Here is a 12,868-nt window from a genome sequence, read left to right as displayed (position 1 = left end):
ATTTAATATTCATCTCATCAATCGTCGTGGAATCTAAAATTGAAGAATTAATTGGCATTCCTCACCATCAAATATTTATGATCTTCCACTCAGGCCGTCTATCAAATCCCTTTTGTTTTGCGTGCTCTCTCTCTCTCTCTCTTTCTCTGTGCATTCTGCAAACACGGATGGTCTAAATCCCTTATATCAAAGGTCTGATGGATTACAATGATCGAAACAGGAAAGGTTATAATCTATCAATGCAATGGTAATTTTCCTACAAAGTTCGTTCCCAGGTTACCCAAGTAGAGATGGCCCTCGAATTCCAACGCTGATGTGACCAAGGACATCACCTTACCATCCCAATCATCGTACATTTTGAGAATCTTCCCATCGGGTCCAACGTTTACAACCGTTGCTTTCCTCTTCACGGGTGTGATCATATTCATCAGCTTTGGAAAGGTTGCGAGGATGCGTTTGGCCATGCTCGATCGGTGGACGAAATCAAGGCCTGTAGATCTCAACTGCAAGATAGATAAAAACAGACCTCCATGTATCATTATCAATGTTTGTAGTACACCTGGAATGAGATGAGGCGAGAGCAGTGGGCTCATCCATTGGGCTTCAGAGATCGGCCCACCACTGATGGGACAGAACTGGGCCACAGAAATTCTAGTTAGCAGATGGTTGACTTGAATCAAGCAAGAATTTCAAAAGTCCATTAGAAATGGTGTTGGGATTCCCATCCAACAACATTATTGGACGGTTAGAGGTTACCCTTAAGGGAGCTCAGCTTGGGCTGGGTCCAATCCATTGCAACCACTGATCTTGACCGTTAGAAATGGAAAGGGCAAAAATGGAAGATAAAATATTGGGCAAACCTCCAGCAAGGCAATCCAGAAGGAGCCATCAGGTGCAAGATTGATATTATCAGGGGCCCCTGGAAGATTCTCAATGAACGGCACTCGTTTCCCCTCTAACTCCCCCTTCAGCCAATATTTCAAGCACCGGAATCTGACCATCGTAGATTAAAAAATAAATATGAAAATTAAAAGAGAGATTCTCAATGAATGGCTGGGATTAGATCGGGTAAAGACCTACCAAGCACAGTCCGTTGAAAAATTTGGGCCCAGTAATGGACTGTGGGCCTCAAAGTTTCACCGAAGTCTTACCGGGTCTGAATCCAGACTTTAGTCGGGTCCCAAGCAAAAGAGGTTCCAAACTAAAGCCCAGTCCAAGTTCGCTTGTTTTGGGCCCGAATGGGCCTAACAGATTAACGGGCCTAAATTCAGGACCGTTGACGAAGAGGGCATTGTGGGCCATCAACTTCTCCCTTGCGTGCACGTTAGAGAGGACCCTTGCATGGGACGATGGGATCTTTCCTTACCTCCACGTCTCGCAAACGATGAGAAAATCTTCGGCTGGCGACAGTGCAACTCCATTGGGGAAGCACAGACCGTACATCAGGACCGTTGTCCTCTTCATCGACGGGTCGTACTTAAGGATACGTCCATGCGGTTTGGCCTCCAACACATCGAGGAACCAGTCATGCATCTCAAATTTCGTACTTGCATCGCTGAAGTATATGCTTCCATCTGATGCTTCGATGACTTCGTCTGCGCACCTGTTATAAAAAATAAACAAATCACTCCCATTATGAAAAATTCCTTCGTTGTTTCAAAGGTGTGGATCGATGATCATCATCAGCTTGTGTGGTTTCAATGTGATTATAGATTCCAATGGTCAGATCTGATCCCTTTACTGTTAAGAAACAGATCCTCCGTCCCATGGTCTTTATAAAAGAAATGTCTTCGAAGAGTGGAAAAGAGATATTTTTAAAGGGCGTTGGACAGTAACCTTAGATAAATAACTAATGTCACAGGTAACTTATTTTATTTTCTACTTATTCAACGGGTAAATATGTTTGGAAACAACATCATTACCGGTCAAAAAGTAAAAAAGCTTGTTTGGTTTTAACAGCATGAGGATTTATCCCTCAAGCATGTTTGGTTTCCTTAGATCTATTGTCCATCGTGTAAGGGAAATCGGATTGCGTACTGAGTTACTCAGTACGCTCTCACCGCACTGAGTAAACTCTGTTGGGCCCACCATAAATGTATCTGGTCTATCCACGCCATTCATCCATTTTTCCATCTTATTTTAGAGGTTGAGACCAAAATTTAAGCATACGCACAGATCAAGTGGACCATACCATAGGAAACAGTTAGAATAATGACTTCCACCATTGAAACCTTTCTAGGGCCCACAGTAATGTTTATTTCTTATCCAACTTGTTCATAAGATCACACAGACATGGATGAAGGGAAAATAAAAATACAAGCTTGATCCAAAACTTCTATGGCCCCCAAGAAATTCTTAACGGTAGATGTTCAATTCACATTGTTTCCTATAGTGTGGTCCACTTGAGGTTTGGATATACTTAATTTTTAGGCACAAGCCCTAAAATTATCTGGTAAAATGGATGGACGGAGTGGATAAGATACATAAATCATGGTGGACCCCACAGAGTTTACTCAGTATGATTACCCTACTGAGTTACTCAGTACACAATCCGCTTCCCATGTAAGGTCAACCTTTGATATAGACCATTCATTGTGTGCGCCCCATCTTTGATGTGGACTGTCAATCATGTGAGCCCACGTTGGATGTGAGCTATTCATCATTAAGAGCGACTTTTAATGTTCACCGTCCATTGTATAGGGCCCACCTTTGATGTTAGTCATTCATCATGTGGGGCCCACCATTAATGTCATTGTCCATCATATGGGGTCCACCTTCGATATCCACCACCCATCATGTGGAGCCACATTTGATGTGGACCGTTCATCATATGGGCCCTAACTTGGATATGGTACACTCCTTAGGGCCGACTTTGATGTGGAGTGTCCATCATGCGGGGCCCACCTTGATGTGAATTATCCATCATGTGGGGCCCACCATTATTTATTGCCCATCATGTGGAGCCCACCTTTGATGTGGATAAGTCTATCTTGTGTGGGCCCCACCTTCATGTGGGTTGCCAGTCATGTAGGGCTCGCCTTGGATGTGGCCATTCATCATTAGGGGTCAACCTTTGACGTGGACCATCCAACATGTGGGTCACCTCAACATGGGCCATCTATCATGTGGGGCCCAACTTCAATGTCCATTGCCCATCATGTGGAGATCACCTTTGACATGGACTGTCCATTTTGGATGGGGTCTATTTATCATTAGGGCCAATCTTTGATATGGACCCTCCATTATGTGGGCCCACATTAATATGGGTAGTCCATCACGTGGTGCCCACCTTTAATGTGTGTCATCTATCATGTGGGCCTGACCTTTGATGTGCATTATCCATCATGCAGGAGTCTCCTTTGTTATGGTCCTATATACAGAGAGAGAGAGAGAGAGAGAGAGAGAGAGAGAGAGAGAGAGAGAGAGAGAGGGAGGGATGTAGAAAAGTCCAAAATTGAAAGGCCGGAGAAAAGAAATAAAAAACTAAAGCTTTAAGCACACCTAAGTTATTTTTGCAATATGTTTGCCAAACCAACTTAATAAAAAAAAAGAAGGTAAATAACTTATAAGTTAAAAAGTAACTTATTCAGTGGTATCCAAGCAATCCCTTAATTTCTCCGGTTTCAGTGAAAAAGAAGTTCATATAAATGTAGATAAATTACCTAATCACATAAATCATTTATACCTTCTTATTTATTTATTTATAGCTTTTAAGGTTTTGATTTAGCTCTTTCTTTTTAAAGTTTTGCTTTACTTGCAACAATTGTGTGTGGATATTTTTTCACAATACAACTACATGATCTAAGGTGGGTGATCCACCATATGAAAGATTGAAACTCATGAAGAATGACCTTAAAATGAACATTTATTAGTGGCATTCAAACAAATGGTTGGAAACAAAACTAAGCTAAAGATTCCACTAGAAAATAATGTAGATTGAAATGTCCAATTTTGGTGATTTTTGGAAAATGGACAATTTAGATGATATGAGCATAAAGCCATGCAGCATCACACATTAAACCCAAAAGATATCAAAGGAAAAAAAAAAGGGCACATGGAAAAACCTGTTACCTTATCTTAGAACCTTCAACTTCAGATGCAAGAACGGTCACACTATCTCGATTCACCTTTAGCAACCCCTGCATTATAATATCTTTTCATTAGTACAATTTTCTACAATAGTTATTTGATACTTTGGTCGAGTATAACACTTGATATGCATAGATTCTGAAAGATTGAATAATAAAATATATTTTCTTTATTATTTCCTCTATTTTATTCTTATTTAAATAGATGAAATTCTTATAATAATTCATGAACTAGTGTAGTGTCTAATTATTTTTTTAATCAAAAGATTGGGTCAAAATATTTATTAATACAATGAGTATTTTATTGAATGGTTAAGTTATTACTAAATAAAAATTATAATTAGAAAATAAATAATGAGATATAATCCAGAGCGCTTTTTATTTGTTATTATGGCAGAGAAATTCATTGGTCTAATTCAGAACTTTCCAATGCAATGCAAGTGTGTATAGGTGGCCTACATTAACTCAGATGTATTAAATTGTGGAACTCACTTTTCCCACATCAAAATCCAAAGTCCAAACCTCATAGTCATGGAAAATTGTTTATTGGGACAAAACGTTTGGATCTTTTTCACTTTTAATCATCCAATAAATGTCTAACAATCTAATAGTAAGGTAATTAAATAAGAGTAGTTTGTTTGTTTTTTTTTAATGATATATCTAAACTAGTTTAAAGTTAGTTCAATTAAATTAGAGTATATGGAGTACAATTTTAGTAATAATGTAGTGAAAATGAGGAATTACCTAAGATTGCTGACCAATAAGTTTTCTAAAATAACCACTTTCAACACATTAGGTCAACAATTCATGAGTAGAGAGATGCAGAAGAATGTTATCCAAGTAATTTAAATTGGAGGAAAGAAATGAAGTTATGCCTTTAGAGTTATATAAAACTGGAAGGTCTGTTTTCATGAAATGGACAGATGCAATCTACTATGGAGTTGAATGACTCGGGTCAGGATGACTTGCTACATAAAGATTGATAGGTCGTGTATTCCGTGATAATATTCAAATCAAAAGTTATGGCTGATTTATACTCCAAACTTTGAACAACAATTTCTCTCTATTCAGAATGAATTTCTTCAATCTCGATACATTTGATGCCCAATTATGTTATACCCTATGTAGAACGGGACTCCAATCGAACGGACTACTTTCACTTCCATTCTAACCTCTTTTGATCTAGTCAAGCCAAGAATTCAACTGCGGCCTGTTCTACATCACAAGGGCCACTATATCACAAGGGGGACTAAATAAGTGTAATAACTGTCCTATGGGTGGGAAACTAAGGCCTTAAGACTATAAATACCCATTCACGCTCTAAAATATTTGTTCTTTGTGCATGTATGACCCACTTGGGGTGGGCCGGATCGGTCCGGGTCAGTCTTGGGCTGTTCCCAGGCCTTGGGACTTAGGTGTTGTATGGGCTTGGGCCTACCTTGGTCTGACCCATTGCCACCTCTAAATAAAGACGGGCCATCCCAAACCTCGGCTACACGACATATGCATCTTGCACGTGGACCGTCGGTTCCATTTTTGTAAATGTATACTTCTTTGTTCATGTGCAGGCTGCTTGATCAACGGATGGATTAGGAACACTCACGTTGGAAATAGATTTGATTAAATTTTGAGCCAGGGTGGGCCACGGCCCATCAGTTTTGGTTCGGGCCAGGTCTAGGCCCAGACGGGCCCAATTCCGTTCCCAGTCCTGGTGGGGCTTTTGACCCATGTCTTTATCTAGAGATATAGACTGGGCCTGGATTTGCTGTATCTAGCTCAACGGTTAGGATTGGGCAAGCTTCTGATAGGCTTCACTTGGATAATGGATTCCCCATAAATGCCCCAAATTAGAAGATCCCAACCGTTCGTTCTTTTGGGCATTTTCTGTCTCATGTGGACCATAACTTTAGTTTGTTCTCCACCGTCTATTTGTGGTCACTAATCAAGTAGCTAGGATCCTCCAATCTGGTTCATAAATTCCAGGGTTGCCCATATAAAATGATTCTCATCCAATCAATGGTCTGTACCAAGCTAGACGTGGGCCCCACATTGATGGGAATTTAAACGTTTATGTTGAGGCCATAAGCACAAAATTACAAGAAATAAGAACAGCCAAAGTAGCTTAAAAAATAAATAAATAATAATAATAAAAATATATCAGGTTTTACCTTATAGGCTTCTGCGACAATCAGATCACCGTCCATTGACATGGCCAATCCAAACAAATATGGTCCGCCGACCATCTTCCAATTCTCCCACGACCCATTTGGATGTATTTTCATAATCCAACCGTCCCTTGTGGCAGTGTAGATTGCTCCAGTTTTGTCCACACACACATCTTCAGGTCCCTGGAGAACACCTTCTCCAATTTTAACCACTGACTGGGAAAAAGGAAACAGAAAATAAGTCAGTTTCTTTTGGATATAGGATCATGTTCGAATGATCCGACCCGTTCGTCTGGTGGGGTTTGCCGTAGATGGAGAATGCCCATAAAAAGATCTCATATTGGAATAAACCATTTTATCATTTTAACTCTTTACTTTGAGCATGGACTATCTCCTTGGACATTATTTTAAAGCAAGAATATTCAAATGAGTATCCTATATTTAAAAGCAATCATCTCAATTATGTATCCATTAAGATGAAAGGTTCAGATCATCTAACGTATCCATTAAGATGAAAGTTTCAGATTTATCAATAGTAATTAGAACATGTTACACGTGTACAGATAAGTATAATCCTTAATGGCCCGTTTGGGAGCGTGGATTTGGAACCCTTGATATGTAACCCCTTGGATTTGAAATCCTCTCATTGTGTCTGGCACCCTAGATTCATAACCAACTTCGATCCAAGAGTAGCTATGCATAGTATATATACCGGGGTTTGAATTTAATTACTAAATCAACTTTAATAGTTCTAATTAGTGAACATACGTAATGTTTGTAATAAGCCCGCTGAAATATATACTTTGCCCGAAAATGATGAAATTCCAACTCTCATATGGGCCACAAGCATAAGATCACGTCAGAGTGACTAACCAACAATTTTTAAGACAATGTTTGGACGACATTGATCATCGTATTAAAGTAATTATAGTGATGCAATTGATACACATGTTACACACGAAAGTCTTGGAAAAATTTCAGATGTAATCCAAGCTATCACCGTAGATTTCAAACCCCCTATTTGAGGGGATTTGAAACCCCAATTAATTTATGGCATAAAATGAAATCCCCTCAAATCCTCTCAAATCCATGGTGCCAAATCCCCTAGTTGAGGGGATTTCATACATTGCTCAGTTGAAGTGAAAACTTTTGTCGTCCATTAATGGTCAATCACCACTGTTTCTTATGGTTTGGTCCACCTGATAATTGGATCTGCTTCATTTTTGGCATAATGCTCTAAAATGATGTGGAAAAACAGATGGACAATGTGGATACAAAATGAATATGTCAAGGTGGGCCCCTCTTTAAGGGTTGCAATGTCTTGGGTGAGTCTGGGTCTCACCTAACCCACGCACTCTAGTAGAGCTGTACATGAGTTAGCTTGGGCAGCTCACTCGACTCGACTCGGAAAAGGTTGATTCGCCTGGGCTTGAAATTGGATTCGAACCTAGTTGAGTTGGTTTTTGGAGCTCAAAATTTTTTTGAGTTGAATTCGAGCTTGTCTTAGCTTCAACTCAACTCAGATCAAATCTTAACTCGAATTGGCTCGGTGACATAATTATTTTGATATTGATGTTGCACGCCGAGTGTTTGATGAAATGACTCAACGAAGTTTGTTTAGGGTGTGTACATTTTCCATAGAATCAGCTGTTGGCAAAAAAGGATTGTATATGGAACAAATTAATATAATTTTTTTTACATTATAAGACTACTCTCATATCTTAATTTTGATTCACGGAGTGTTTGATGAAATACCTATAAAATGTTGTTACTATTTTGCATTATGTGAGAATTTGACTATACACTTTCTGTATTTGAGAAAATGTCATAGAGGCTCGAAATCGGCTCAAACTGGCAAGGGCTATTGATTGAACCAAGCTAAGCTAATTAGTCAAGCTCGAGGACCAAGCCAAACCAAGTTCAAGCTGAGGTTAGCTATTGGCCGTGTCGAGCCCAGTTTTGCCAATCTCAAGTTGATTCGACTAGTGTACGTATCTCTACATTCCGGTCTGCATATAATTGCACTAGAAGTTTCCATACTCTTAGCCCGTTATATCATTTCCCAGCAATGTGGCAAATATCGTCAAGATTTTGAAATCTCACTTTAATAAAGTGAGAAATACACCAAATAATATGGCGAAATTCTTAAAATCTTTGCAAACATTAAAGGCTTGTTTGGATGCCTGTGAGTATTGTAAGTAACTTAGGAGAGAATTCATAATGTAAGTTACTATGTGTAAGTAACTTATAAGTAAGTCACTTACAACTTAAAATAATTAATAAGCATCCAAAAAAGCCCTAAAATTTGTTATATCAATGCATTGCTAAATTATAAATATTTTAAATAATTTACAATAAATATTTTAATATTTTTATTTTTGGTGATATTTTCCCCATAATATCGTGAAAAACTTCAATATTTGAAATTCTCTTGGGAAATTTCCAGGCCGAGAAATTGCCGAGAACCGGAACTGTGACTAATAATTGAAAGTTTCCACGTAATCAGATTGGGACCTGATTTAGACGTAATTTGATGTGGACGTTCGGAAGCTGATAAGCTTTGATGTGGACCTTGGCCTTGTATTGGGAATCTTTCCAATGGTCCAAGCCGTATATTTGATGGGTGTCATTTTGTAAGGTGATGCTAGGAAGAGAAAGCACTGCTCCGTGAGTTATAGTGCTCCTAGGTGCATCTGCCAAATGGACAGTTGAATAGATGGATCTGAACCGTCTATTAAGTCTACAACACATTTTATAAGTTACAGGGCAAAATTCATACCGATCGGATGATCCAGTCCATTGATGGTTTGTTTTTATTTATGTGGCCACCCTTTTTCTCAGTCGTGGATGGCATGGTTAGGATTGCCTAACAAAAGAAACTCTTTGGAATGGTAAGCAATTCATGATGGAATATGTAGAAATTCCACAATCAGAACATGATTATTTGGCTTTGTAACTTTGGTGGCCTTCAATTTGAGTAGCTAAAATCATCACATGAAAGTAACCAATGGCCTAGATTGAGCAGCTGACGGTCCAGATTGAGCACCTGAGTGTCGGCATAGCTGAGTGCCAGCTTTGTGCAAAATCGGTGCAGTACCGGCTGCAGTGTTTTTTGCACTTTTGCATTTGCCAGGCTCCATCCCAGGTTTAGTTTTAGGCTTTATTGCTCTTTGTCTCTTCAGCAGTGCATCAAACTAGGGATGGATATCGAGCCGAGTTGAGGTGGGCCAAGTTAGCAGTGTCGGGCTCGAGTCAAGTTGATATGTACCATGCTTATGCTCGAACTCAACTCCAGCTTTTAAAAAGTAGCTTAACTCGCTCGAGTTGGCCCTTCAAACCGAGTCAATCTAAGCTGATTCAAGCCAAGTTGAGTGAGCTTTTCGAGCTAGCTCGACTTGTGTATAGCCCTATGTCAGACTACATTTCAGGCTTGGTTGCTCTTATCTCTTATGTAGTTGTTCGGTTTGCCGAAGCCAGGCATTGATGCCAAAGTACCAAGCTCAAGAGAATTGAACCGGCTTAATCTTATCCATTCAATCTTATGCGTCCCTCTCTAATTTCTTATAAAAGTGACTTCACCCTAACAATTAGAAATAGAGAGCCCTAAGAAAAGGGAGAAGAAAATTGGTTGAGGAAGAGAGTTTGAGATAGAGGCTTTTGCTCTCTAGATTTTTGTTCGATTTCTTTTATTCCATTTCAATTTAAAAGCCGATTTCTTTTATTCTATTTCAATTTAAAAGCCAACTCTATATTTGATCTTTCATTTTTCAGCATGCATATTCGAACCTTATTGCTTTAAGCACATATGGTAATAGGTTCTAATCTGATATCATAAAAAGTATATTATACCATTGTCTCTCTTAAAGGTCTTTTATACCATAATACGTAACTCAAAGTATTAACCATAAATTCTGTGTTTCTATTTTTATTAAAAGCTCTCTTTTTTTTATCCTCATCTTTTTATTTCAATTTATAGATATTTTATAATTTAAACATTTAAAGCTTAGCATTTTAATGAAACTTCTTTAAATTTTCTTCCAAAGCATTCACATGATACAACATATAGATTGGACCTATTTTATTGCAAGTGATCTTGACCGTCCATATCAGAGGCTAATGATCAGATGGTTATGATTGTACATTTGGGCTCATATTTGCGTGGTAGCCCATGAAATTTGCTTCGGACTTAATGGACAGTAGAGATCAATCGATTGGATTGTTTGAGGGTCCCGATGCAACTAGGAGCATTACAACTCATAGTGCTTCGAGCACACTAGAGCATTTCTCTATCAATCGAAGCATTTCAAGACTGAGATTTCACAAGTGACGGAAGATCAAAGGGTAGCAATATTCAAACATAAGATTACTTTTATTTTATTTTATTACATTTTTAGATCACATCCAAGAGAAGGCCCATCGTATAAACGGTTTGGATCATTGAAAGATGAGCGTGGGCCCGAAAGCTGAAGTCCCAACCTACACAACACGTCAAGATGTACTCTAGGAAGAACTTTGCTGTGCTTACGCACATGTATAAGTCAGCACTCCATCCATCCCCATGTAGATGGTTTTACCGAAGAATCATGACGGTATATTCATCAGATCGGCCAGATTTTCAAGTGGGCCGCACTAGAGGAACAGTAGGGTTGGAGACGCCACCGTTGAATCCTTCCTGGACCACCGTGAAACGTCATCTAACCCGTTCAGAACGTGATTCCCGCCAGGATGAACGGTAAAAACCAAATATAATCCTGATCCAAACCTTTGGTGGGCCTCAAGAAAGCTTCAATGGTAGGTTTCCGATTCCCACTTTGATCTTTGATATGGCTCACTTGAGTTTTGGGTCAGCCATATTTTTCATGGCGAAAATGATGAACGGAGTGGATGTCACATGCACTTCTCAGTGGACCCCAGAGAGAGAGAGAGAGAGAGAGAGAGAGAGAGAGAGCACCTGCAACGCATTTTTCGTGTAATCGGACGGTGGTGATGCTACAGGCAATTCAAGCGGGACAGGAGAAATGGGTGAGTGGATGAAAATCTGAAGAAGAAAAGCAATCAAGCACACAACGAAAACGCTCGTGCACGCTGATAACATGCGCCGGGGGTCCATAGCGTCGGTATGTGGAATTTGGATAGCTCCCCGCATGTAATATTTATGCGTTCAGGTGACTACAGCGATAGTTCACCACCACTTTCTAGGTTATGGTGTCATATCCGCCGTACATGTGGTAGAAACGAATGTCAATTAAAGGGTCCAGATTGTACCGATCCGGACAATAGAGAATACTTAAAAATCCATGCTGATTTAACGATTTGGAGGGTCCGGATTGAGAGCGGATTAGGTGCAGCCCCAACCTCACTCAAGACAGTGCAGCCCTTAGTGTGGGGCCCACCTTGATATATGTATTCAATATCTACACCGTTCATCCATTTTGCCTGATCATTTTAAAGCATGAGCCAAAAAATGAGGCAGAGACAATTCTTATGTGGACAATACCCTAAGAAAAAGTGGTGATTGACTGTTAATAGGCTACAAAAGTTTTGTATCAAACTGATATTTGTGTTTTCCTTTCATCCACATCTGTGTGACCTAATCAATATGTTGGATGGCAAATAAATATTACGGTGAGCTTAGGAAGGTTTTAATGGTGGACATTCAATCTCAAATTTTCATGTGGTGTGATCCACCTGATATTTGGATCTACTTTATTTTTTAGTATCATGCCATTAAATGATACGGACAAATGGATGGACGGAGTGGATATAATACACCCACATCATGGTGGGCCCCACAGGGATCCGCCCAAATCGATCTCCCTTGCTTCTTTTCCCGTTAGGTAATGGATACCAAGACCTGAGTGTTTAACAAGGCATCCTTCACCCAGTCTACCACTTGAGCTATGTATCAGGGTGTGATCTCCCTAACTCATGAGTGCATCCATTTGGCACAATTGGGACCCATGGTTTGGTGATCTACACCGTTGATATTATTGAAACCACTGTGGATATGGGACACTGAAGGTTTTAGTATTGACCGATTCTATCTATCCAATCCTTTGATGTTTTTATTAACCTTTTCTTTTTAGTCCATTGACCCAAGTCTTATAAAAATCTGATCATAAAAATTATTAAGACGTCATATATCCGTTCCATCCTATCAACGGTCCGGATTCTCAGATAATTAATCTTTAATGTACAAACGGGCGCACCAGGATAAGGCTCATCTTCCTATTCCCTAAAACAACCGAAACCGAGATTCGTCGGCCAAATAAAAAAGACAACGGATCACCTGCAGGGCAAAGTACCACAACTTGTAGTACCGCACCATTTCTTCAACGAATCTAACATTTCTACATAAAATCAGTACCACGGAAACGGAACTTCCCACCATGAGAATGACTTGGCATAAACCTCAGGTCAGTCAGCTACGCAGGTGGGCCACGGTATTTGAATCAGTGGAAAACTGATGGTCTGATTCAACATACATTTGTGTCGCATCCAGCCAATGGATCTTCTGTTTTTCGAACATCATTGTATTCATGGTGGGACCTATCATTTTCATGGTACTGATGATCTGATGGACTCTATAGACCACTCTACATCACGTGGTGAGTG

General features: G+C 39.5%; 1 protein-coding gene across 2 annotated transcripts; it reads right to left on the bottom strand.

The window, feature by feature from the left end:
- Window positions 1-168: 168 nt before the first annotated feature.
- Window positions 169-11,404, bottom strand: LOC131251738 (protein STRICTOSIDINE SYNTHASE-LIKE 4-like). 2 transcript variants are annotated; one of them, XM_058252657.1, is made up of 6 exons: window positions 11,205-11,403; window positions 6,257-6,469; window positions 4,072-4,139; window positions 1,367-1,603; window positions 861-993; window positions 169-503 (listed from the first exon to the last, which is right to left on the bottom strand). In XM_058252657.1, exons 1-6 carry the CDS (start codon window positions 11,397-11,399, stop codon window positions 237-239), a joined length of 1,113 nt encoding a protein of 370 aa, XP_058108640.1. In that variant the 5' UTR covers window positions 11,400-11,403; the 3' UTR covers window positions 169-236. The 2 variants fall into 2 exon arrangements, with proteins under 2 accessions (XP_058108640.1, XP_058108641.1); XM_058252658.1 differs by lacking the exon at window positions 6,257-6,469 and having other exon boundaries at window positions 11,205-11,404.
- Between the last annotated feature and the right edge of the window lie 1,464 nt (window positions 11,405-12,868).

Source organism: Magnolia sinica, chromosome 7 (assembly GCF_029962835.1).
Source record: "Magnolia sinica isolate HGM2019 chromosome 7, MsV1, whole genome shotgun sequence".
NCBI lineage: Eukaryota > Viridiplantae > Streptophyta > Magnoliopsida > Magnoliales > Magnoliaceae > Magnolia > Magnolia sinica.
The sequence above is the reverse complement of the archived record's forward strand: the minus strand, read 5'-3'. Positions and strand labels throughout refer to the sequence as shown.

What these genes read in the sequence shown, in the direction of transcription:
- LOC131251738 (XM_058252657.1), bottom strand. Translation starts at nt 11,399, where the DNA reads ATGCGGGGAGCTATCCAAATTCCACATACCGACGCTATGGACCCCCGG. An exon ending in GTTGAAGGTTCTAAGATAAG is followed by an intron (nt 1,604 to 4,071) that starts GTAACAGGTTTT and finishes TTTTTATAACAG; the next exon opens with GTGCGCAGACGAAGTCATCG. An exon ending in ATCGTTTGCGAGACGTGGAG is followed by an intron (nt 994 to 1,366) that starts GTAAGGAAAGAT and finishes TACGATGGTCAG; the next exon opens with ATTCCGGTGCTTGAAATATT.